Source organism: Propithecus coquereli, unplaced genomic scaffold (genome assembly GCF_000956105.1).
Source record: "Propithecus coquereli isolate 6110/MARCELLA unplaced genomic scaffold, Pcoq_1.0 Scaffold111, whole genome shotgun sequence".
In the NCBI taxonomy this organism is placed as follows: domain Eukaryota; kingdom Metazoa; phylum Chordata; class Mammalia; order Primates; family Indriidae; genus Propithecus; species Propithecus coquereli.
In genome coordinates, this window is record NW_012135081.1 from 2,921,222 (window position 1) to 2,947,566 (window position 26,345).

The window sequence follows — 26,345 nt, forward strand, 5'->3', positions numbered from 1 at the left end:
CGCAGCCATCCAGCTGTGGCCTCCAGGCTCTTAACACTAAACAGTACCGCCTCCCTGGAACATCCCTGGAGAGAAACATGGTGTATTTCTCTGCAAGAGGACTGAACAGCTGCAGGAGTGGGAAGGAAACTTTCTGCTAAATATCTTTTTGAACTGTTTGATTTAAAAAAAATAATAAATTGCATTTCTTAGAATAGTTTTAGATTTACAGAAAAGTTGTGAAGATCATACACAGAATCCCCACATATCCAACACCCAGTTTCCCCTATTATTAATGTGAGTGTAGTACATTTTTTACAATTAATGAACCAATATTAATACATTACTAACTAATATCCATACTTTATTTCGATTTCCTTAGTCTTTACCTAATGTCCCTTTTCTTTCTTTTTTTTTTTTTTTTTTGAGACAGAGTCTCACTCTTTCGCCTGGGCTAGAGTGAGTGCCGTGGCGTCAGCCTAGTTCACAGCAACCTCACACTCCTGGGCTCAAGCAATCCTTCTGCCTCAGCCTCCCGAGTAGCTGGGACTTACAGGCATGCGCCACCATGCCCGGCTAATTTTTTCTATATATTTTTAGTTGGCCGATTAATTTATTTTTCTATTTTTAGTAGAGACAGGGTCTCGCTCTTGCTCAGGCTGGTTTTGAACTCCTGAGCTCAAACAATCCGCTCGCCTCGGCCTCCCAGAGTGCTAGGATTACAGGCGTAAGCCACCGCGCCCGGCCCTAATGTCCCTTTTCTACTGCAGAATCCCATCAGGGCACCACAGTGCATTTAGTTGTTACATCTCCTTAGCCTCCTCTTGACTGTGACGGTTTCTCAGACTTCCCTTGTCTCTGATGCTTTTGACAGCTTTGAGTAGTACTGGTCAGGTATTTTGTGAATGTCCCTCAATCGGGATTTGTCTGATGTTTTTCTTAGGATTAGTCTCGGGTTATGGGTTTTCGGGAGGAAGGGCACAGACAGAGGTAAAGTTTTCACTTTCATAAGCACATCAAGGGCACACACTAAGAGCGTGACTTACACTGTTTTTTTTTTTTTAATTTTTAAATCTTTTTTCTTTCTTTTTTTTTTTTTTCCTTCCTCCCCTCCCCGCCTCTGGCAAAATGCCGTGACTTACACTGTTGATATTGGCCTTGATCACCCAGCTGAGGTAGTGTTTGTCAGTTTTCCCTACTGTGAAGTCCTCTTCTTTCCCCCCTTTATACTGCATTCTTTGGAAGGAAGTCACTATGCGAAGCCCATACTAAAGGCATGGGGAATTATACTCCATCCCCTTGAGGACAGAGTATATAAATTATTCGCAATTCTGCACAGAGCGTGGTGACTTTGAAATTATGTATTACCATATTGTGAAAAATTTAAAAACAAATTTGCTCTTCGAATAGGGGAACCACCCCACCACATATACACACGCATATATTCTGAGGCGAAAATGACTAATAGGGTTAATGCGCGATATCTCCCAGAGGGCCCTGAAGGCAACAATGGTGGACTAGAACAGCCTCAAGGCTAACTTTGCTAATTCCCACATGTTTGATCCTCAATAAGGCACTTAGGTTTCTCTTGCCTCAGCTTTCACATCTGTCAAATGGAGCAAACAGGGCTGTTGGAGGGATTCCTCAGATAATGTGGGTGAGAGGGTTCTGCAGACAGTACAATGCTGTCAATAGGTAGGGTATTGGCTGGGCACGGTGGCTCATGGCTGTAATCCTAGCACTCTGGGAGGACAAGGCGGGAGGACTGCTTAAGGTCAGGAGTTTGAGACCAGCCTGAGCAAGAGCGAGACCATCTCTACTAAAAACATAGAAAAAAAAATGAGCCAAGAGTGGTTGCAAGCACCTATAGTCCCAGCTACTTGGAGGCTGAGGCAGGAGAATCGTTTGAGCCCAGGACTTTGAGATTTCTGTGAGCTAGGCTGATGCCATGGCACTCTAGCCCAGGTGACAGAGCAAGACGCCGTCTCAAAAAAAAAAAAAGAAAGAAAGAAAGAAAGGTGGGGTATTAAGGAAGGGCCTGGGGAAGCAAGTCTGAGACGTTTCCGGGCCTCCAGGGTGAGCGGAAGTTCTTTCCTCCCCACCCACTGCTGAAATGGCGGCACGGGAGGCCAGCCTTGTCATTGGGCATCACGGATGGGGAAAGAAACTCCATCTGCAGTCTTGGAACAGCATGGTGGCCGGATGCTTCAGCCTGGGAGTTGGCCTGTGACCTTGGGCAAGCTATCAACCTCTCTGAACCTCACAGCCCCCGTGTGTAGAATGGAGGTAGGCAAAACATGCTCACCACGGCTGCTGTGAGAGCTGAGTGAGGTAATGCAGCCCTTGGTACCGTACCTGGCCTTCTTAATATCATTTTCTTATTTAATTTTCACAACCTTCGTTTTTTACAGTTGAGGAAACTGGGGTTACGGAGCTTATGCGACTTGCCTAATGTCAACAGCTGACAAGTGGCATAGTGGTACTTAGAGACTCCAAAGCCTGGGCTCGTTCCACTCCAGCTCATGGCCTCTGCCCACAGCCAGGGCTCCTCTGATTCTTTGAGCCTCTCCCTCCCACCTCCAACCTGCTCTGGGGGGACCGCTGCACCTTCCAGGCCAGGGAGCTCGCCCTCTCTTGTTCTCTCTGCCTCTCGTCTTGGCTGGCCTGGGGATCTAGTGGGAGGGACAGTGATGCCTGGGCCCCTGGCCAGACAACATTGTCCAGCAGAGGGAGCCTCTCCACCTTGGAGAAGACCCACCCCTGTGGTCCCTGGCCACCTCCAGGGCAACTATCGACTCAGAACTTCACTCCTGCAATTCTCCCTCCCTTCAATCCCCTATTAGCTCCTGACAGCAGCCTTCCCTCCTCCCCCTAAACCCTTTCAGGCTGAGCAGAGGGAGGGAAGCTTTGAGGCCTGGAGCTGCTCTGCCTGTGCCTCTTCTAGCATCCTGGCTCTCCCACCCTTATCCCAGCCCCTGAGGCTTCCAAACTGGAACCCACGACAAGGCTGTGCAGAATTCAGGGCACTTGAGGCCTCCCTGTGACAGCGACGGTGCTGCATTTGGAATCCCACAGAGCCAGGCCTCTCCCAGGCCCCTCACCTCATTAGTAACACCAAATGATGATAACATAAAATAGCTACTTCCCAAGTTGTTGTGTGGCTTAAGCCATGCGGGGTATGCAAGGCATCGAGCAGCACCTGGCACGTGGTCACATACAGTGGGTCAGCAGCAGCAGCTGTTACTGTGCTGGAGGAAGTAGCCAAGGGTGCCATGTTGGAGGCTGATGGATGTGTCCTTGGGGCCCCATGGCCTCCCCTGTGATTCTATGGTACTATTCTGGTGGCTCCTAAAATGAAAACACACACTTAACCTAGACAGGCTTCTCAGGCCAGCTCCTGCACATCTCTGCGTCCCCCAGCCCAGGCCCACTCCCAACCTGCTGCCCCTCACTGCAGCGCTGGTGGCTGGCCAGTGCTCCCTGTGTGTGCATGTGCACGTGTGCACATCCCGCTATGGCAGACGGGGCTCCTACACCTGGGCTGCAGGGTTGGCTGTCCTGACACACTGGGGTGTCAGCCAGGCTCGCAGGGACTCCTGGGGAACCCTACTCACACCCATGTGGAAGGGACCATGTCTGTATCCCTGGCCCCTGGCCCGGCCCCTGGCCCATGCAAGCGTCAATACATGTGCACAGAAAAGAATGGAATTCAGGCTCCACTAAGGTCGGGGATGCTTGGGGGGGCCTTTATCATCTCCTTCCTCCTCTCAGGGTCTGCCCTTTATCCTAGGAGCAGCAGGGTCGTCAGTTATTCCAGAGTATACCCAGGAAACCCCCATCAGGTCGGGAGAAGGCACATATATTAATATGTGGAGAGGACATTCCTCACCCTGGCCTGTCAGGACCTTTTGCCCATCAGATCTCAGCTGGCTATGCGGAGAAGCCATCTGGCCAGGGCTCACACGGAAGTTTGGACCTGCTCTCCTCTCTCCTTTCCCTCAAGGGTCCGTGGCTTTCCATCATTGAGGGAAATACCCAGGTCTGAAGGGGGGGGCTTGAGGACAAGGCATGGGCCTTCCTCGACAGCCCCGCCCCTACTAGCTCCTACTCTAGAGGGTTAGACAGACTCTGAAACTTCGACCACAGTCACACAGGCGATGTCACATGCAGACACACTGTCAGCCTGTGGGACCCGCCGGCTCACAGGCACAGATGTACACAAAGGCCCCCTGGCCCACACACTCCCGGTTGCACACAGAGGGGCAACATACTTGGTCACACAGGTACACAAACATAGTCTCACTGACCAAGAAAAAATAAAAACAGGGCCACCCCTCCTCCCTAGGGTTCCTGGCCCATGCTCTCCCCTGTCTCTTCTGCCCTGAAACATTTACATCCATTGTCCCAGCCATCCAGCTGCGTACCCTGTCTGTGTGACTGTGGTTGGAGTTGCAGAGTCTGTCTAACCATCTAGAGCAGGAGTTGGGGCCACTGAGGGAGGTCCAAGCTCTGCCTTTAAGTCCTCCCTTCAGCCTGGGTGTCTTCCTTAACTGTGAACAGCCACAGTCCCTCTGAAGGAAATGGGAGTGTTGAACAGGTCTAAACCTAAATCCCTCTTGGTACCTATTTACTCTAGACCTGCCTTGGATATCCCCTGGTCCCTATTTCCTACATGCCCTGCCTTGGGGACACACGGGGCAGAGGCCTGTGGGTTTGGGGTGCTGGAGACAAGTGTTGGCCTGAGGGCCCTCAGTCCCAGGCCCTCTGGTCCTGGGAGGGGCAGAGCCTGGGCACGGATGCTGGAGGAGCAGGGAAGGGGCAGGATTTATGGCATTTCCCCTCCAGCTGGAAACAAAGGCAGATTCCTGTGTCCAGCATGAGCAATCCGGTCCCACCCACCCAAGCGGCTGGAGTTGAAGGAAATCCCGCTGGCTCTGGCCTCGTCCAGCTGAGCAGCCCCCTGTTCCAAACACTCTCTCCCAGCTGGGGCTATTACCAACTCTCAGAGTCTGGGGACCCCTCCAAATACCAAGCCCTTCCCACTGGAGATGGTCATCTTAACCCCTCACACTTTGTCCCCAGGCAGCAAGGGTCCCCGCAGCACACCCAAGAGCCTGCCAGCCCTTCCCTCCCTTGCCATCCAAGCAAACTCAGGCCTTGCTTTTCATTAGAGTGGGCAAAAGGCTCGCTGCCTTGAGGAACTCTGTGCCGTCCAGCATGAGCTCGGCAAGGCATGTCCACCTTCAGGAGTTTCAACTGAACATCCTCCAACAGCAAGATTGTCCACCGCAGCTAAGTGACACATCTTCCCTCACTGCAGCCCCGGGAAAGTGTGGGGTGCACCATCCTTAATTAGTCCTCACTAATTAGATAGCCAAGAGATACTGTCTAATACCAACAGAACAGAAACTAAAGGTTTGGGTATATTGTTTACATTTATAAAGTAATAATATGTAATATAATGATCAATAATTAGAGGCAGAGAATCTAAATGGCCTAAATCACAAAGCTTTCAAATCGAGAGAGAGTGTACACATATTATCGAGAGTTGTTGAAGCAAATGTCAGAGAAACAAATATCTGGAACTTTGGAAGAGGGTCTGGGGATGGGCACAGTTGCTTTTCATAATAAACTCTTCTGCAAAATTTTATTTATTTATTTTACCCCATGTTTATTTGGGATTTTTTTGAGTTTTTTCAAAATGGCTGCCTCCCCGTTTGCAGCCTCTCCAGTGGCTATGTATTCCCCTGTGTAATAACCCTCACACGGCTGTTAGTGGAAGAGGCTCCATTCAATACTCATGGCTGAGCAGGGAAGGAGACACAGGCTCCTCCACCGCTGCACAGCCACGCCTGAGGCCTCCTGACTCCTGGTTCAGTGCTCTTTCTCCTCCCCAACAGCTCTGCCCACCCCCCCAAACGAACCAAACGTCTGTGTGGGTTTCACAGACGCTAGAAGGCTTTCGCAGATATTTTGCTTTTAGTCTGAGACTGTGGTGCGGAAGGAATTATCGACCCCTTCCTACAGGTATGGAAACTGAGGCTCACACACAGGTGTTCCAACTCTAAGCTTGTGCCTTTGCCACTACCTCTCCTCTTCCTCTGTGCAGGCCAGCGCGGGGGGTGAGAGCGCCTCTGGAAGCTGGGAAGGGGCAATGCAGAGCCCACTGGACTGTGGGGAGGAGGTGACGCTGAAACAGCTTCTCAACGGAGACCAGGCTTCATGCCCACCCACCCACCCCTGTGCCATCGTGTGGGCACTGTCTGACCCCCAAGACTCTCCTGCTCAGGCATGCCATCCCTTCCTCAAGAGGCTCCATCCTGAGCTGAGCCATCCTGAGGGCTCAGGGCGGGGCAAGGAGTGGACAAACCCATCTAGAGGAAATCTGGAAGTGCTGGAGAGGAAGAGGAAGATGACTTGGCGGCACAAAGTCTGGGAATTGTGCCTGTGTCTGCCAGCCTCTTCCTGAGGTGCAGGGCAGAGCTCTGGCCACCCCCAACCTCCCCAAACATAGGCGCCAGCCAAGCTGCTCTTTTACCTGAGTTACAGTGACAAGGCCTGGACCAGGTAGTTTCCTGAGTCTTACGGCCAAAGAATATTGTATAAGGCTGGGAAGCACCTTCAGGACTATCTGGTGTAAAGCCCTCAGTGTACAGGGGAAGAAACCGAGGCCCAGAGAAGTGATCCAGGCCTGGAACCCAGGCCCCATGGTCCATAGCCTACTCTCTTTTCAGATTCCATGGTGCCTTCTGCCTTGAGCTGAAGACCTAGAGAGGTCATTTCTTCTCTCTCTTCCTCCAGACTCTATTTCACTCACAGAACTGGGCATCTCCCCTATGTGCTGAACGGATGGATGAATGGAATTTACAGGTATCTGCCCCCTGTCTCCCCTAAAGGAGACCCACAGTTCTTTCTCCTAGGGTACCCTGCTCTACTGTTTTCATGTCTCTTGTGTTTGAAAAATCCCTAAATTGTCTAATCTAACTCTCCCCCTCTGCAATCCAAGTGGAGCAAAGCCCAGTGCACCCCCTGCTGGTTTTCCTCCCTTGCTTTTCCTCCCTACTCACCCTAGTGCAAACTGGCTACATAATTTGTAGAGCCCAGCACAAAATGAAAATGCTGGGTCCATTGTTCAAATGTCATTATGAAAATTATTAAGAATTTCAAGATGGCAACAGCAGAGCATTAAACTAACACAGGGCTCTGTGCATTTGCCCAGGTCACACGCCCATGAAGCCAGCTCTGTCCTTGTATCAAGAGTGATGCTTGAATTTAATACTCATAGCTGATCCTGAAAGGTCAAGGTGTCCATTCCCCTGCCCTCATGCCAGACTCCATGTGCCTGCCTTCCATAGGTGAGGATCTCCGTGAAGTGTCACCCCGCACACACTTCCCAGGATCTCTAGGCCTTTGCTTCATGCACTGCTGGGAAATCCTCTGAGTATCTAAATCTAAATCTCTGGGCCTGTTTCCTCTTGTTCTGTCCTCACTGAATATGGGGAACAGCTGGTCCCTCTGAGTAATTAATTCTTGTAGACTTGGACACAGTCTGTAATTCCTTTTCCCTTTCCTCATTGAGCTGAGTCTCCAGTGCTTTCTCCAACTCTGTGTCCCTCCTCTGACACCTCCCCCAGGTTTTCCGTGTGCTTTGGAAGGCACAGGGTTGACAAGAGCCTCATTCAGGGTCCAGAGGGCTCAGTGTCTGGGGAGGTGGAGGAGACTCCAGCATTGGTGAAAAGCCCCCATCTCCCCCGGGGCCCTCTCTTCCAACTCCCAAAATGTACTCTATTTTTATCTGCTTCGCAAACCCTGCCCAGATAAAGTCGTCCATCCCCACCAACTGTCTTAAGTGACTATCAGCTCTTGTCCATCTTGATGTTCCTGTTCTCACTGTGCATCTCAGACTGAGAGCTTCCCTTGGGGGAGCCCCCACTCCCACCTCCTAGGACAGAGATCCATGGGTTGGGGGAGGAAAGGTTGACCAGAAGCCATAGCAGGGCAGCGGGGAGAGTAGGTGTGAAAGACGGACACGCAGCCAGGCTCCCAGTTCTGCAGCTAATAGAGTGCCGAAGCGGCTGCTATAATCTGAAAGAGCAGATACCGTAATCCCATAGTACTTCCTATTGGCTGCAGGACACAGTTCTGTCCTGACACTGAAATTTGCGTGTGCAGGGGTTCAGGGAATTCACAATGCTGGCAACAAGTTGTGAAGCAACTGTGTGCAGGGTAGGGCATAGGGAGGGTTTCAGTAGAGGAAGTGAGGTCAGTCAACAATTGATGCCTGTCTGAGCCTTTAGGCACTGTCTCCCCCAGCCTCTATTCCTGTCAAAGGGTGGGGGTCCCTGGCCCATCTTGCAGAAACCCTATATTAGAGCAAGACATCTTAGAGGTGTACTCCTGCTTCTAATGCCCACATCTCTCCACATGGCTCTGAGGCCACCCCCTCCCCAGCCTTTTCATTTATTCATTTAATTAACAAACTCTTTCATTGAGGGCCTATTCTGAGTCAGGCTCAGCCAGCCTGCGTGTTTGCTATGAACTGAGATGAGCATCATTTCCTCCTAGTCTCACAACCACCCTATGAGGCTGGCACCGTTTACTATGCCTGTTCAGCAGATGGGGGACTGAAGCATGGAGAGGTGTCACTAGCCTACGGTAAGGCAACTAGCCTGGATTCCTAGTAGGTAGCCTGACTTCAGAGTCTTTGTGGATACCCAGGAGGCTAGGAATAAAACCAGAGACCTGCCTTCAGGTGCTCACAATGGCTGGAGCAAAGCAAGGCAATGAGGTCAATGCTCTGGGCCTGCAGGGGCATCAGGAGGAAGTTTATATCCCCTGGGAGCTGAAGGCATTCTGGTTCCCTTCCCAACTGTGTTGTCTCAGCAGCATGCCGGTGCCCAGGGAGCCTCTGTTCCCGCCTCTATCTGAAGCTCCATTTGGTGGGGTGGGGTGCCTACCTGGAAGGGGAAAATCCAAAGCAGCTCCTGGGGTCTCTGTCCACTCTGGCTGCCCCTGAGGAGACGGCGTTGTTCTTGTCACTCAACTGTGCTGCGGAGGGGCTCACCGCTATCCCAGAGCCATCCCATCTGGGCCGGTTTACCCTGTGCTGGGAGCCGACGGGGAGAGGCTTCGGAAGAGCAAAGGGGACAAGGGGGTATGTATGAAGGAGTCCCAGGGAGGAGGCGGAAAGATTTGGGAGCCGGAGTCCCCAGGGCCACAGCCAAACTATATCTGGACCTTGCCAGCCCCCACTCTGCCCTCGCAGCTCTGAGCCTCCTAGACCGAGGACTCTGCGTGGAGATTGGGGTAAGGACAGGTAACGTCTCTCCCCCTCCCGTCCCTGCGTGCCCTTCCGTCGGTGGCCCGCGTTCCAGACGCCCAGATTCCAGGCAGCCCCTCAGCTGCTGCGAGCAGCCCCCACCCCCGCAGCCAGACAGCGCCTGGGCTCTCGCCTCTGGCCCCCGCGGCTCTGGGCCAGGACTCCACGGGACCCCCACGGCCCGAGTCCAAGGCCCGCCCCCATGGGGAGGCGGATGTGGGAGGCTCGGGCTGGGGCGCGGGCCAGCGATCAGGGGCTGGGGGCGGCTGGGAGTGGCGGTCGCCCTGGGGGTCTGGGAACCGCGCGGAGGAGGGGCCGGGTCCCGCAGCCCCAGCAAGGGGCGAGCGGGCTGCGGGCGGCGAGCTGGGCAATAGGAAGCCGTTTATTAGGAGGGAGTGGTGGAGCAGGGCCAGGCAGGAAGACGCTGGAATAAGAAACATTTTTGCTCCAGCCCCCTTTCCAGTCCCGAGAGGCCGCCGCGCCGGCCGCGCAGAGCGAGCCCCTCCCGGGCCCCAGCCCCGTCCGGGGCCACGCCCGGACCCCCGCCGGCTGTCCAGTGCTTGTGCGACCGCGGCTGGCTGGCCGTCGCCCGGGAGTGGAGGCGCCCCCGCCCGCTGCACGCTCGCGCCCCGCTGCCCACAGAGCCGGCCCAGAGGTGAGTCGAGGTCGGCGGGCGGGACCGGGTTGGGGGTAGGCCTGAGCCCCGTCCCAGTGGGCCCTTCTTTCTGGTGGATCTCAGAGACCCCTCCGAGAGGTAGAGATAGGGTCAGTTCCAAGTTATCAGGAATGCAAGCTGCCCCCTCGCCGTCAGCGCACATCTGCCCATTACCCCACCTGAGACTGGGAGGGGGCTGGAAGGAACCTGGACTGGAAATCAGAAAACTTTGCTCCAGCCGGGTGACCCGCGTGAGTCACTTAACTTCTCTCTTCTCCTATCCTCATCCATAAAATGAGCAGAAGAAAATGGGCAAAGATTGTCTTGCTTCACACACAGAGAAGGGATCACATGTCCCTCCAGGCTACTGGGTTGAGCTGTGAGTGTCCACTTTCAACTCATTTGAGCTTTCCCTTGGAGCCCACCTTTCCTAGACCAGCCCTTGCAGCTCTCGCTTAAGGAATCTGACACTATAACTGCATCAAAGCTCACCACAAACCTGTATAGTCAGATAATCCCTGTGCCACCCCCTTGCTTCTGGGTCCAGGCCAAAGGGGATCCCAGTCTCCTTCCAGGCTAGGAGCCCAGGTTTTCAGTCTGCCCGGGGGCCAGAGCCATTAAGCCCATCTCTGGGCTGGCCGCACACCCTCTCTTTTCTTCTCCAAAGACAGGGGCATAATGCACAGTAGCTCTCACCCTCTATTTGTGGGCAGCTCTGGCTGAGTCAGCATCTGCCCTCTCTGATCCCTCATTGCCCCATTTGTCCTAGTGACTGTCCTCTCATCTCATTGGGTTGTTAAAAATAGCTGCCATTTATTGAGTAGTTACTATTCAGACACTTGAATATATTTCTCTCATGTAATCCTGGCCACTACCTAGCAGAAGAGGGGTTTTGACACCCATCCTACAGAAGAGAAAACAGATTCGGACTTGAATAACTTGTTCAAAGCTCCTTGGATGGCATAAATAGTATGGCTGGGGATTTGGTAACATTTATTAAGTGCCTATTGTGTACCACTTAGTACCCTGCTGAATAATTTTACATTATATCTATGAAATAAGCACTATTATTTCCATTTTACATATGAGAAAAAGCCTAAGCCTCAGAAAATCTAACAAACTTGCCCCAAATCTCATAGCTGTGAGTGGCAAAGGCAGGATTTGAACCCAGGTCTCTATGATCCAGAACCCACACCCTGACCTCTGTGTTATACTGTGCTGCCTCCAGGGTCTGCCTGAGACCCTAAAATCCAGGCGTGTTCTGCTACATCACACCGCTGTGAGGGGCTAATGAAATGATGTGGACAAATCATATGGGGAACCCAATCTGAACAGCTCAGTGTGGTCCTCTGCTATTTGGGTAAGACCTGCTAAAGTGCAGAGAGTGAGGCAGGATGCGCTTCTGCAGCTGTGACAATCACTGCTGTGCTGAGCCACTGCTGCTGGTGGGAGTGGGTTCTACCGATCCCTCGGGCGTGCAGGGGATTGACAGCTGCCTTCCAGGCACACTCCCACTCCGGCTCTCCCTGCCTAAGGCTCAGACTTTGACTAAGTCTACTGCAAACATGATTTCTAGGCAGCAACGCTGCTCTTTGCATTACAACAAACCTGAATAGGGCACCCGTCGGTGCCAACAGCAGTGAGCAGTTTGTTCATATCCACTGAGATCCATATCTTTTTCCTCCTTTGAGGGACTCATCTAACTCCAAACAACTGGAGGAATAACAATGACCAAGGAAGGATTTATTTCAGCAATTGAAGTTTAGCAAGACACACTTGGTGACTATGGGCAAGAAATTTTTTTTTTTTTTTTTTGTGACAGCGTATCACTCTGTTGCCCGGGCTAGAGTGCCGTGACATTAGCCTAGCTCACAGCAACCTCAAACTCCTGGGCTCAAGCGATCCTACTGTCTCAGCCTCCCAAGCAGCTGGGACTACAGGCATGTGCCACCATGCCCGGCTAATTTTTTCTATATATTTTTAGCTGTCCAGCCAATTTCTTTCTATTTTTTTAGTAGAGTCGGGGGTCTTGCTCTTGCTCAGGCTGGTCTCGAACTCCTGAGCTCAAACGCTCTGCCCGCCTCAGCCTCCCAGCGTGCTAGGATTACAGGCATGAGCCACCGCGCCCAGTCTGGGCAAGAAATTTAACATCCCCAAGCCTCAGTTTCTCCATCAGATTGTTGTGAGGATGAAATGAGATAAACCATGAAAGCTCAGTACTTAGCGCACAATTAGTACTCAGAGAAGGTTAACTGTTATTATTATTTCATGGTGGTAAGTTAATGTTTGAAATTAGTTTAACATTTGTGATTTCTGGCTGACAGTAGTGATGCTTCTATCAGCAGGAAATCTTACACGAAGCGAAGTTTGCTTACAAGTGAAAGGATTCTGTTAGGCGCCAGGAATCTGTTTTTGTTACAGTCAGATTTCAGGGCAGATGGTGCAGGGTAAGCTCTGAATTTGGACTGGTCAGGACTTGCGCCCTCCTGTACTTACCCTTACCCTGGACCCAGTTAAAAATTGGACAGTCCCAATTTTACTCCATCACATTCCCAAGATCACACCAGTGGTGTGTTCTGCAAATGTTGCCAGGCCTTGCTCCATGGTATTGCCAAGTCCCTGGCCTTGGTGTTTGACCTTGGCTGTCCCTTCTACCCCCAGAGATGGAGAGGTCACTGGGTGGGAGTGAGAGTTCCCTTCCTCTCCCACTCACCCAGCAGGGCCTTGCAGAGAGAAATGAAAGCACAGGAACCAGTCTTAGTGTTGTGTAGAACACATTTCTCAAACTGTGGTGCTCACACAAACTGATCAGAATTCCCTGGAGAACTTGTAAAAATGTATGTTTCTTGCTGGTCCCAGATGGACTGAATTAGAATCTGGAGTGAGGGCGAGACCAGAGAACATGTATTTCTAACCAAGCCCTTCAGGTGATTCCAGTGCATAATAAAGTAGGTGAGAGGGTGGGCAGGGGCATGGTCAGAGAATTGGAAGCATGGGTAGAGGGTCCTAGAAGGATGCCAGATTTTATCCTTATTGTTAGCCACTTTTTTCTTCCCCCCTCACACTCTCCTTAACTGCTTTCTGGGCAAGCAAAGGCCTTCAGGGATGGCTTCCTCCCAGTATCCCAGGGGGCAGATCTAGCTCCTCTGGGGCTCTCTCTCCATCCCACCACTGGTCCCTCTGCTCAGAGCTTGCTGGAGTCCTCACTGGCTGCTCGGAGGGCCAATAGGCAGGAGGTCAGGCAGAGGCTGAGGACAAAGCTGCAGCAGCCCAGGGCTCTGTTTCCTCCCCCAGCCCGGGCCTCTGGGGCAGAGGAAGCCCAGGCAGGAAGGCCAGAGCTGCCACCAGCCAGAGAGGCCCACGAAGCCCCCCACCCCACCCCCAGCCATCCTGCCCTCAGAGGTTCAGCATCTTGGGTCTTCATTTGGCACCGTTCTTAGACTACGGGCCTTCTGCAGCCTATCTGGCTATATGCCCAGCCCTATTAGCCTCACCATGTCATACCGAAGGACACTCCCCCTCCCTCATGTTAGCTGCCCTGCCTGGGGTCCAGTCCCCAGACACACACCTGCATATGTTCAACCATTCAGAAAGTCCATGTTGCTGTCTGACCACAGTCCTTCTTGCTGCAGCCTCAGCCCAAATCTTCTGATTCTAAATCTTTAAGAAATGAAGAGTGGGTGTCTTCTAAAGCACTAGTTGGTTTGGGATTTGGGTTGGGACAAGCATAGACTAGAATTACTTCCCTTAACACTCTCCACCAAACTTCTGGAAAAGTTCAGCTGTAGCCAGGATCTAAGTATTAATATGTTTCACTTCCCCTCCCACGTCGCCAGCCATCCTTGAGCCTATCCCAGGATAGCAAGGAGAGGGAAGGGGGCCAAGGGATGGCTTAGAGAGAGCATTTTATACTCTTCCGAGATTACAGAGAGGTTCCTTTACACCAAGCTTTGCATGGTTGTTACAATCTGAGGGCTCAGATGTGGGCTGCCACCACTGGATCGGGAGACAGAATGGAAAGAGTACTGGACTGGAAGTCTGGAAACCTGAGTCGTACTCCTGCTGCTGCCTCTGAATCCTGTGGGACCCGGGACAAGTCTCCTCTCCTGTCTGAGCTTTGATCCCCTCTTCTCTAAAATAAGGGGCAGGACTTTGTGATTCACAAGGTGTCCTCCCAGGAGCCTGTCATGTGGGTTTCCCAGCTCCAGGTGGCTCTTCCAGACCCTGCAGCAACTCTAGCCTGCCCTGAGAATATGCCCTTAATTCCCTGCTGTGCGTGACTCCTGCTTGTTCTATCCAGACCCCAATCTAAACAATCTTGATTCCTGTTCCTGGCCTGGCGGGGCCCTGAATGGCAGGAAGTGAAGACAGGAGCCTGTTTATGTTTGAGGCAGCCAGGGCTGGGGGGGCACTGGGAAAGGGGTGGGCAGGGGTGGAGGCTGGGAGGGGTAGGCAGGAGGCAGAGGACAGAAGGGGGCTGCTGAAGAGATGCACCTTCTACCCCAGGCTGCCACCCTCTGCGCCACTCTGCCAACCTGCCTTCAGCCTGAGCTCAGCAGCAGGGGTGCAGAGCTGGGTTCCCCCAAGCTTTCCGTCACTTAAATGTGACTCTCCACCCTTCACCCCTAACAGGATGGTTTCCATGGGGAAGTGAACCAGGACTTCCCCTGCAGGCCCCACCCCAAAGCCAGACGTAGGGAGTGGGGAGGTGGCCTCCCTGTCTTCCCCCCAAAAAACTCTGTGATTTCCTCTGGGTGGGAGGGAGCCATGGTCAGCAGCTGTCACATTTTGCAGATCTTATTGTTCCTCTCTCCAGGGACCATGACCTTGGACACCCCCAGAAGGGGCCTTCTGATGCTACTGATGGCCTTGGGCCTGACCCAGGGTGAGTATTGGGGGAACGTTTAGGGAATCGGGCCATAGATGGAAAAAGGGCTATCTGGGCCCAGCTCAGTTCTGGCTGGGGTGAATTTGAGGAGCTGGGAGGAGGACTTAGGAGCTTGGCTGGAGGGTGGGGACAGTAAGCCTCAGTTAGACTAAGCTCCCAGCTACCCCAGTCCTCCTGTGCTGTCCTCTTGATCCAGGCTGCAGGCTGGTGCTCTGCCAGACTCCAGGGTGGGAACCTAGAGCTGGGGTGGAGGGAGAGGGGGTGCCGGCTGGGAGAGCCCTCTGGGCTGGGGCTGGGGGCCAGGGCCAGCCCTAGAACTGGGAGAGGAGGTCCTAGGATCCAGGAGGGGACAGAAGCCTGCTTCTCACAGTGTCAGCTGCCCCTGGCTGGGGGAAAGGCTCTGAGGGAAGGATGATCTGAGGATGGAAGTTAGGGACCAAGGCCTCAAGGGGTTTGTTTGAGGGGTCAGAAGGGAGTGGGTAGTGGCACAGAGATGGGTGCTGGGCTCAGCCTTGGGGAGCTGGGCCCAGAGTGGCTGAGCCTCCTGTGTGTCTCCCAGGCAACCCCGTGAAGCCCTCTCAGGGCCCGCTGGTGACCTGCACGTGTAAGAACTCACATTGCAGGGGGCCTACCTGCCAGGGGGCCTGGTGCACAGTAGTGCTGGTGCGGGAGGCGGGCAGCCAGCCCCAGGAACATCGGGGCTGCGGGAACATGCACCACGACGAGTTCTGCAAGGGGTACCCCACTGAGTTCGTCCACTACCACTGCTGCTACAGTCCCCTCTGCAACCACAACGTGTCCCTGGAGCTGAAGGGTATGTCCGGTTGCCCCAGCACCCCCTCCCCATCTTCTCAGACCTGCCCTCCCTGCCCTGCTTTCCTTTCATGCTCTGGTCAGTTGGGATGGGGGGCGGGGTGGGGGGAGGACTCTGGGCTCTGACTGGCAGAATGGTCTGGCGCAAGGTGGGAGAGCTGGCCTGGTGGAAGCTGGGCCTCAGTATCCCCTTCCCCCAGCCACTCAAACTCCTTCGGAGCAGCCGAGAGTAGATGGCCATCTGCCTCTGATCCTGGGCCCCATGCTGGCCTTGCTGGCCCTGGTGGCCCTGGGTGTCCTGGGCCTGTGGCATGTCCGGCGAAGGCAGGAGAAGCGGCGGGGCCTGCACAGCGAGCTGGGTGACTCCAGCCTCATCCTGAAGGCGTCGGAGCAGGGGGACAGCATGTTGGGGGTATGGGCCCGGGGACCTGGGACACAGGGTGGAGGGGAAGTGGGGCAGATAGGTGCCACAGAATCAGAGGGGTCACCCAGAAATTAGAACAGGCAAGGAGCTGGGTAATCGAGGAGGGTGCAGTGACACAGCAGCAGGCCCCAGGTTGGGGACGGAGAAGGGAGCTGCAGCTGGTGGGGGCAGCCTCTCAATGGCCTCTTGGTACCCCCAGGACATCCTGGACAGTGACTGCACCACAGGCAGTGGCTCAGGGCTCCCCTTCCTGGTGCAGAGGACAGTGGCACGGCAGGTCGCCTTGGTGGAGTGTGTGGGTGAGCAGTGGGTGAGCCTGGGGGATGGGGACCCAGGGCTCCCATGAGCCTAGAAGGGTGAGGAAGTTCTTGGCTCCTGAAGTCACAGGCAGGGCCAAGCCTAGGTCAGGATGGGAATTCTGCCGGGCAGGGAGTGGGTTGGAGACGGGCCAGGGCTAGATCCTTCTGCAGGAGCCAGGGTGGAATGAGAGGCAGCTGGGGTCTGGGTCTTGATGAAATTAAATATAAGCATCACAGGTTCTGCATATGAGGTCAGCGCAGCATCTAGTTGGGGCCTCTTCCGGGTTTCTGTGTGCCCAGCGTGTGACCCTCACCCTCCCTTCTGGCCATCGGATCAGGAAAGGGCCGCTATGGAGAGGTGTGGCGTGGCTTGTGGCATGGTGAGAGTGTGGCCGTCAAGATCTTCTCCTCGAGGGACGAACAGTCCTGGTTCCGGGAGACCGAGATCTACAACACAGTGCTGCTCAGACACGACAACATTCTAGGCAAGGCCACGCTCAGGGCTGGAGTCCACAGACCTCCACACGTTGATGCCACCCTCCCAGCCCACCTTCAGCCTCTGACCTAAGCCAGATTGACCTCCACCCCAACCCAGCTTTGCCCTGACCCAGCGCGCTCCCTCTCCCTGAGCCCCACCATGACCCTGACCCTGACCAGTCCAGCCTCCCTCAGCCCTGGCCCCTTGGCAGAGTCACCCGACTCTTCTGCGACAGGCTTCATCGCCTCGGACATGACGTCCCGCAACTCCAGCACGCAGCTGTGGCTTATCACGCACTACCACGAGCACGGCTCGCTCTACGACTTTCTGCAGAGGCAGACGCTGGAGCCCCAGCTGGCCCTGAGGCTTGCTGTGTCGGCGGCCTGCGGCCTGGCGCACCTGCACGTGGAGATCTTCGGCACACAGGGCAAACCGGCCATCGCCCACCGGGACCTCAAGAGCCGCAATGTGCTGGTCAAGAGCAACCTGCAGTGCTGCATCGCCGACCTGGGTGAGCCGGGAGGGCAGGGCGGGCCCTTCATGGGGCGGGGGTGGCGGGGGGCGGAATGGGCCCTTTGTGAGGCGGGGGCTCCAGGAGCTCTCCCTCTCCTTTACCTGTGGGTGGCGACCAAGATTGGTGCTTTAAACTTAGAGGTGTGTGTTTCCTTTCACCTCTCCAAGACCCCACGAGTTGTCTTGACACCCTTTTCAAGGCCAACTCCTTCCACCACACCTGGGTTCTCATCCTGGCTTCATTAAGTACATCCCTCCTCACTGGCCTCTGGGTTCTGCTCTGAGAAATGGGCGTGTAACGCTTGCCTTACCTACTCACACCTTGCTGGGTTCTTGGGAACCCGGAGAGCACTACAGGAGCAAAGGGTACCTGGGACCATCTTGCTCCCTGTGACTATCTTCCAGCCTATCTCAGGGCATGTCTCATTTGGCTGCCCCTCTATGTCCCACTGTCTCTCTCCATCTCCACCCTGCCTGCACCCTGGACCCCAGCCTCTGGGGCTGCCCTGACTGTGGGCTCAGGGAAGGGGCAGGAGTGACAGGTCTCCTACCCACAGGCCTGGCCGTGATGCACTCCCAGGGTAGTGATTACCTGGACATTGGCAACAACCCAAGAGTGGGCACCAAGCGGTACATGGCACCCGAGGTGCTAGATGAGCAGATCCGCACAGACTGCTTTGAGTCCTACAAGTGGACAGACATCTGGGCCTTTGGCCTGGTGCTGTGGGAGATCGCCCGCCGGACCATTGTCAATGGTGAGGTCCCACCTTGCACAGGGTGGGGGAAGGGGAATGGGGCAGGTAGAGACAGAGGCTTCCTGCCAAGGCTGGTGCCTGCGGCCAGAGGGGCTTGTGGCCTGACCTCCTGGCATCCCTTCCCTGCCACCCACCAACTGGTTCAGCTGAGTTTGTGAGTCTGTGAGTCTGGCTGTGAAATCTTTGGCAAGTAATAATAATGACAGAAATATTAATAGAAGTTAACATTTATTGAGCTTAAATATGTGCCAGATGCCATGCTATATACTTTACATGTATTATCTTATTTCATTCTCCTGTCTTGGCAGCGTGGTGGTATTGCTTAGTGGTTAAGAACATAGGCTTGGAACCAGACTGCCTGGTTTCCATTCCTGATTTTGCCATGACCATGGGGCTGCCAGGAGTCCTGACAGCTTGGGACAATCCTTGGGATGTGACTGGAGCCCTGTTCCCTGGGGACTTATTTACTGAGCATCTGCCAGGAGCAGCCCCATGGCAGACTTCATTTGCCCTCATCAGTGGTCATCAGCTGACAATGAAGGCTGAGGTGTCACTGATCCCTCGAGGAGGTGCTAGAGGGGATCAGGTTCCTTGAGACTCAGCATGAACTGCCAGAGGTGGGGTCTAGGAGGCTGGGATTGGAGGAAGGGGGCACCTGGAAGAAGCTAAGGCCCCTTGGACCAGGCTGCAGGCCAGAGAGGAAGGGCTGGGAAGGAGGCTGCCTGCAGGCTCCCGGACGGAGGGGAAGCTCCCTCAGCCCCGCACACATTCGCCGCTCATTATAAACACTGTAATCTGGTGTCAGCCCCAGCACTGATTAAAGGCCCATTAGACACACTCAGGCCTCTGTGCAGCACTGATTAGGACGCGACCGGCACAGGGGCCAGCCTGGAAGCCCGCCACAGGGAGAACAGCTGGCGAAGGCTCTACTGAGGTTGCGGCCTGTGTGGCCATGGCCCCCAGCGACACTGGATGGCGCATGGGGCTATCTGTAACTCCACGGGCATTGTCTTCAGAAAGCTCCTACTAAGGACTGTGCACTTGGGATAGCATGGAGATGGGACGCTGCTGGCTATAGGGGTCAGTGGAGGGCTGCAGGCGGACCTGGATAAAAATCCCTTTCTTTTAGGAGAGATGTTTTCTGCCCTTTCTTGTCCTTGTTGCATCCTCATCCACCAGTCAACTAGCTACCTTCCCGTAAGTGTAGCTTGGAGGTCAAGAGCACAGGGTTTGGTGTTAAACTTTCTGGGCTTAAATCTTACCTCTGTCACTTACTAACTGCTGATCTTAGACAAGTTTCTTAAACGCCCTGGCCTTCATTTCTTGGCTTATAAAGCAGAGCTAATAGTATTCCTTACCTCATAGGGTTGTAGGATTTAATGCAGAGCACATAGTGAGTGCTCAGTAAACATTCTAGGTTATCGTCATTGGGCATCTGTGATAGTTGGGGCCTGGGAGCGGTACCTGGGCCCTGGGCAGAAGGCAGCTGAGGAAAGACCGAAGCAAGAGTGTCCAGGAATCGGAGATGGGTTTGAGTCTTGAGTCTGCCTTTGCTAACTGTGTAATCTTGGGCTCAACTTCTCCGAGCATAAGTTTCTTCGTCTGTAAAATGGAGGTATTAACAGTAGCCACCTCACAAGGCTGTTGTGAGGACTGACAGTATAATGCATGCAAAGTGTTTACAGCACAATGCCTGGCACATGGGAAGTGCAGAACAAACAGCAGTGATTTATATTAGTTACAAAGGTATTTATTATGTTATAGTGTCCCTCTCAGGGGTAGCATGGCCAAGCAACTGGTTTTCTAGTCCTTGGGACAGAGGGTGGGCCAGGCTCTTCTCTGGTGGTGTTGGGCCTCCCTCGGGTCCCCAGTGATTGTCCCACGTGCCACCCATCTCCAGGCATTGTGGAAGACTACAGGCCACCCTTCTATGATGTGGTACCCAACGACCCCAGCTTTGAGGACATGCGGAAGGTGGTGTGTGTTGATCAGCAGACCCCCACCATCCCTAACCGGCTGGCTGCGGACCCGGTGAGGCCTCTGCTGGGGCTGGGGCAGTGTGGGGTGGTGGCTCACAGCTGGGATTCCTGTCTGAGGCCTCTGCTTCACCTTGGATAGATTCTGGGTGTCCTGGTGGAAGGTACCTCCCTGGCGTGTCCCTCTCACATCCCTGGCCCATCCCCTCCACCCCTAGGACCCCTCTGGTCATTCTGGGATTTTCAGAACCTTTCATCATGCCTGTGAAAAGTCAGAGGCTCTCTGCTGTGTTTCTTACTGTGGCGTCTTTGTTGTTTGTTTGTCTTTGTTTTTTCTCAAAACGTTTCACATGCTTATACAAAGACACACACACGTGTATATAAACACATACAAGCATGCATATGCTTCTAAACATACACTCACAGATACATACCCATGTGCATGTATGCCATACTGCTGGCCCCATGAGGACAAAGGGCATGTCTTTTGCTCCCCCTTGTATCCCTGTTACCTATCATAGTGCTTGGCATACAATAGGCATTCAATAAATATTTACTGAAAGAATGAGTAAATGTATACACATAAGTACATATATGCATACATAGACACATGTACGTTTCTGCCCAGCGTACATATCCACAAAAAGCCACATATATGCATACACATACACTCACTTTCAGGAATCAAAGGAGGCTCATTCTAGGACCACTGAGCTTCCTGGGATGGGTTCCTCCCTGTACACATGCATTTTTAGCGCCATTCCCACTACGCTTACTTCCACGGTCCGCTGGGCCCAGCCCAGTGGAGGGGCTGGGAGACACTGCTCTCCACATGGGGTCTCAGGCTGCAGATGGGGACCCCAAAGCTTGCAGATCTTCCCTTTCCCGTGGATCACGGCAGAGGTCGGGTGGGGTTGAGGTGTTCCACAGACATTCCTCGCTGGGGAGGAGGTGCAGGGGCTGGGGGTTCTGGGTGCTCCTGAAGATCTGAGTTCTTGCTCTCTGTCTTGCTTGCCCTCTCCATCCCCTTTCACACTCCACTTCCTTCCTCTCCCATTTTTTATCCTTCTCTTCTCATCCTTGCCTGCTTCCTCCACTCCCCATCTCACTGCTCTGTCTTTCCTCTCATCATCCTTTCCAATACTCTCATCTTCGTCTTCTCATGCTTTCTCTCCTGCCTGTGTCTCTCCGTTACTGGGCCATCCTCCACACCTCCTTTCTTCCATCTTCTCTGACCCATGTCCCTGCCTCTCTCCCCGACCCAGGTCCTCTCAGTCCTGGCTCAGATGATGCGGGAGTGCTGGTACCCCAACCCTTCTGCCCGACTCACTGCGCTGCGGATCAAGAAGACACTACAGAAAATCAGCAACAGTCCAGAGAAGCCCAAGTGATCCACTAGCCCAGGGGCATCTGACTTCGCTCTGCCTGCAGTTGGGGCGGGGGTGGGGGTGGATGGTGGCCTGTCTGGGTAAAGGTGGTGTGAACGTGTGTGCTGGGGAGGAGGCGCCCCTCTATGGGACAGCTGTGCCTGCCCAGCTCAGCCCCCAGCCCATCCAGCCAAAAATACAGCTGGGCTGAAATCTGATTCCCCGCCGTCTGGCCTGCTCAAAGCAGCAGGCTCCCTGATGCCTGGCTCTCTCTCCACCCCCACCGCCAGCAGGGTGCACCCCCTACCAATGCTAGGACAGGATGCAAAAGAGGTTCCAGGGCCAGGGTAGCCAAGCCAGGGAATCCCAGTCTTGGGCTCTGAGCCTGGGCCTGCACTTTACCCCTATCTTTGGTCAACCCCACTACCCCATCAGAGCTGCCAGGGTGGCAAAAGGCCCTGTCCAGACCTCAGGGGACACTCTGCCCTGCCAGGCTTCTACCTCTGGCACAAGCCCTAGAGAGCCAGGGCCCATCAGTTTCTTTCCATGGGTTTATATCTCAGCTCCATAATGCCTTGGGCTTTCTGTCTCCCTGACAAGACCCTGGCTAGCTGAATGCCAGCTGCTGGGAGAGCTGGGGCCTGGCCTGGTCCCCGCTCCCACCACCTTCCTTGCTGACTTATTACGGCATTAAAACCCAAGAGGTCCTTTTGAGGGTGTGGCAGGATAATAAGCCAGTGGAGAGGTGGCAGCTCAGATGGGTAAAGCCAGGACTTTCAGAATAACTGAGGGGATGTTGAGGTCTGACATGGCAGGGAGAGGCTCAGGTGGGGGTCAAGAGACTCAGATCTGATCCTGGGCGCTCGCTTGCACCATATGACAAGAGTGGGGCCTTCACTGTCTTGGGACCTTTGTTTCTTCATCTATATATTGGAGGATTTGGTCCAGATGTCCTTTGAGGCTTCTTTTTTCTTTTTTTTGAGACAGTGTCTTACTCTGTCGCCCCGGCTAGAGTGCAGCGGCATTATCATAACTCACTGCAACCACAAACTCCTGAGCTCAAGCGATCCTCCTGCCTTAGCCTCCCTAGTAGCTGGGACTACAGGCATGCACCACTGTGCCCGGCTAATTTTTCTATGTTTTTATAGAGACAGGGTCTCACTCTTGCTCAGGCTGGTCTCAAACTCCTGAGCTCAAGCGATCCTCCCGCCTCGGCCTCCCAGAGTGCTAGGATTACAGGCGAGAGCCACCGCGCCCGGCCAGCCAAGGCCTCTTCTTAGTTCTCTTTGAACGTTCAGTCTACGTCAGCACTAAGTTCATCAGTGTCATCTACTCCTTATGCCCCAGCCCTTGGCAATTTGTCTTAAGATGGGGGTTTGAAAATAACTTTATCTGAGTCCAGGAGTGTCTGAAGTACCTGCTAGTGTAATTCTGCAAGCTCCATTTTTTGCCTTAAACCATGCCAGTGGGCTCAGACAGCCCTGGGCCTTCTGGCCAACAAGCTAGCCCATCACCTTCTCTGTGGCTTAGCCTATTCTGCCCTAGGACTGAGGGGTGGCTTCCTCTAGGGCCTTCAAGACTCAAAAGAAATTTGGCTCCATCCAAGAAGCCTCTAGCACCCAGGTTCCTGTTCCCCCACTGGCCCCTGGCCCAGGCCTACATCCTTGGCTAGGCCCCAGAAAGTGTGTGTCCCAGGAGAATTCAGTGGCTCTAGAGAGACACATAAAGTCTGCCATTTGGAAATGTCAACTGTATATGTTCATGTACGAGTAGGTTAACGTGGACCCTGGATGGGCGGATAGGCTGGAAGGAGGTGGATTGGAGGTAGAGCTTGAGGGGTGTAAAGGGCAGGGGCTCAGGCTAGGGACAAGGACAGCCCCAAGCTTGGGAGGAACTGGCCTAGCAGCCCTTAGCCCTGGGGTAGGGCAGTGAAGAAAGCTAGTCTACCCTGCTCCTGCTGTAAATGACCCTGCACAGCCTCTCCAGGCAGGCTTCGTGTGTGTGTAACCTCTACCATCCCTACGGGGACACTTTCCCAGGCCTGTCTCCCAGCATTGTGCAAGGCCCAGAGGAGAACCAGGAAGTGAAACCGGGTAAAAACAGAAAGCTGAATGGACAGGCTGGGTTCCCAGATCATTGGGCCAGAGATTGCATGTCCTCTGGTCACTGGAACCCACCCAGCCCATGAATCAGTCTCCCTCCTGAAGGAGTTTATCGCTATAGGATTTTCAGGCAAACTCCTCCTGAGACTCCACAGACAGAAACTGAAGGCAGCATCTCCCTAAAGGCTGGAAAATCCCTAAGAGAAGGTCTGAGGCAGGAGGTGGAATGACAGGGGATAGGTTGACAGAAGGAGCCCCGTGGCAGGGAGTGAAGGAGGTGGCATTGCTAAGAGCAGCCTGCAAATGCTTCTGTCTGAGTGCAGCCATCTGTTCCAGGGTCGAAATTACACTTCTCTTATGTGGAGATACAGTTTGTGGGAGCACAGCACACGTCCTAGCACGTAGTAGGTCCTCAATAAACCACGGTTGAGTCCTAAGTCCTGCCGAGTCTTCAGATGCCCCTGCAGTGGTCCGTCGCAGATGTCCCGAGGGAACCGGAGAGGGGCGGGGAAGGGCGAGGTCCCGGGATACACGCCCCCGCTTTGCCCACAGGTCACAGTTCCCACAAGCCCCTGCTGAGAACCCCACGGAGGCCCAAATCTCAGTTCCGACTCTGCATCGGGAGCAGCCAGATCGCCGCGCCCGCCACGTCGCCCTCTGCTGGCCACCCGGCTGCCCAGCGGCCGCCCCCGCCCCGCCCCCGCCGGAGCCCGCGGGCCGTTCCCTGCAGGGCGGGCCCGCCTGCCCCCGCCCCCGCGCCGGCGTGCGTGCGTGCGCTCCGCCGACCTTCTGCTCTGTAGGGACTACCCGGAAAGCCACACCTAGCGAGGAGCTTCGCCAGTGCTCACGCACAGGCGGCTTGGAGCCGCCCTTCTCAGTTCCCGTTCTCTAATCCCTCCTTAGATGGGGTCTCCATCCCTGGGAAAACACGGTGGCGTCCTGAGCTCAGAAAGCACCTCGTCGCCCGCTCCCAGCCCCAGCCCTGGAAATTGGGGGCGGTACACGCCGTGGGGAGGCAGGTACTGAGGGCAGCTGGGAGGGGCCTTGTCCGTTGGACTGCCCAGCCTAGAAAATCTCTTGCCTTTGTATTAGTCGCCCTCTTGGGGACACGCAGGGAGGTTACGCCAATTCCTCTCACAGACGGCCCCGCCTGTGCGCTGCCGCTTCCAGGTCGGCCTCATGCCTGCAGCCTCCTTCGTGGATCCCGCCAGAACCGACAGCGCCTTCCCAGAGGGTCGGGCGCCAGGCCTCTTAGACCAGCTCTGAGGAAATAAGAGCGTTCCTAGTATCCGGCAGAGGCAGCCTTTCCCCTCCCCTCCGCGCCTGCGAGACCCTGGTTCTTACGTGCCCACCCTGGTGTCTGCACCATGGTTGCAGGGTGGGGAGAAGGGCAGTGGGAAAATTGCTGGGAAAGAGCTCCATGAACGCTGAGCGGGATCTGGGAAAGGAAAGTTGGCTCGTTGCTCTCCAGGGTTAGAAGAGTCCTTGGGAAGTGCCAGTGTCCAAGCCCCTGCCTCCACGAAGAGCTTCGGGAACCTGCCTGCCCTGGAAGGAAGAAAACCCAGTGCCCTCTTTGCAGCTTTGCCCTGATTTCTTGCGGGATCCCGGGCCCCAGTTTCTCCACCTGTACAAAGAGAGAGAGGGTCGTCTGGGTGGTAAGGGCCCTCCCTGGGGGCTGTTGGGTGCTATAATATGTCAAAGTGAAGGTGGCTTCTGGAGCATGAGCCTTGATGCTGAGGACCGCCCCTTCCCCTGCCAAGGCCTCATGGTACCCAGGCCCTCAAGGACACTTCTTTCTGCCTTCCCAGGCACCATCCTCCCTGGCACCAGCCTTCAGGGAGGGAGCTCTGCTTCTTCCATATCCTCACTGACATTAAGATCAACAGCCCAAGAAGCAGCAACGTCCTCATGCCCTGAAGGCCCAGCCCTGGGTGCGGAGTGAGGGGTGGGCGTCCTGAGTCCAGTCTCCCACTGCTGGAACTGATGCTAGCTGTGCAGTCGTCACTCTGGGTGGGCGACTCTTGGAAGAGCTGCTTCCACCAAGGCCACGTTCCGTTTGCTAGAAATAGAGACAGAGGGCTTCTTGACTTTGCATATAATTTGCATAATGTCATAGACACACAGTCTATTTTCAGGCAGTTTTCAGGTTAAAGTGTTGTCACTGCTGCCCTGCGGGGTGTCATGTCTGGATGAGTCTTCTCTGTTCTTTCTCATCCACCCACTCTTACTGACCTACATCCCCACCTGCAGGAGCAAATGGTGTGTGGGGGTGGGAGGGAAGAATGGGGTTGTCCAGGGAGACACGGGAGCAGGAAAGGGAATTTCCTTCGTTGCCACCATTTCCAAGAGCATAGTCTGGTAGCTCAGGGGCAGTTGATGAGAGGGTGAGCAGCAGGAGGCCAGGTAACCCATCTTCTGTTCTTTCCTGCCTCTCCCACCAGAACAGCCAGTTCCTGTGCTCTCTAGTCAGCCTTCTGCCAGTTTGAAGAAAGATGTCTAGATAGACAAACCTGTCCCTAACAGCCACCCATCAAACCTTGCTTGGCCTAGATATCCCTCATGGGCATTTATTTTCAGCACTAAGATTTGATCTTCACCTCCTGGGAAGTCTGAGCCTCAGTCTGTCCCTCTCCTGGCATTTCCCTCTGAGAGATCAGGATCCTAGTCTGACAATCAGTAGCTTTAAAACACCTGGCGTGGAGTAGCAGGTCAATCCATGCTAGAGTCCCCTTCCTCTCCTTCATCTGTAGGTCTATGCCAAGCACCTAATTGTCCCA

General features: G+C 54.4%; 1 protein-coding gene across 1 annotated transcript; it reads left to right on the forward strand.

Moving 5' to 3' along the window:
• Nucleotides 1-9,900: 9,900 nt before the first annotated feature.
• ACVRL1 (activin A receptor type II-like 1) lies at nt 9,901-21,684 on the forward strand. Its single transcript, XM_012651120.1, has 10 exons — nt 9,901-9,953; nt 14,770-14,838; nt 15,401-15,655; nt 15,855-16,066; nt 16,278-16,377; nt 16,716-16,862; nt 17,091-17,366; nt 17,926-18,123; nt 20,024-20,154; nt 21,365-21,684. The coding sequence occupies exons 2-10, from the start codon at nt 14,775-14,777 to the stop codon at nt 21,488-21,490; spliced, it is 1,509 nt and encodes a 502-aa protein (XP_012506574.1). The 5' UTR covers nt 9,901-9,953; nt 14,770-14,774; the 3' UTR covers nt 21,491-21,684.
• Nucleotides 21,685-26,345: the final 4,661 nt, after the last annotated feature.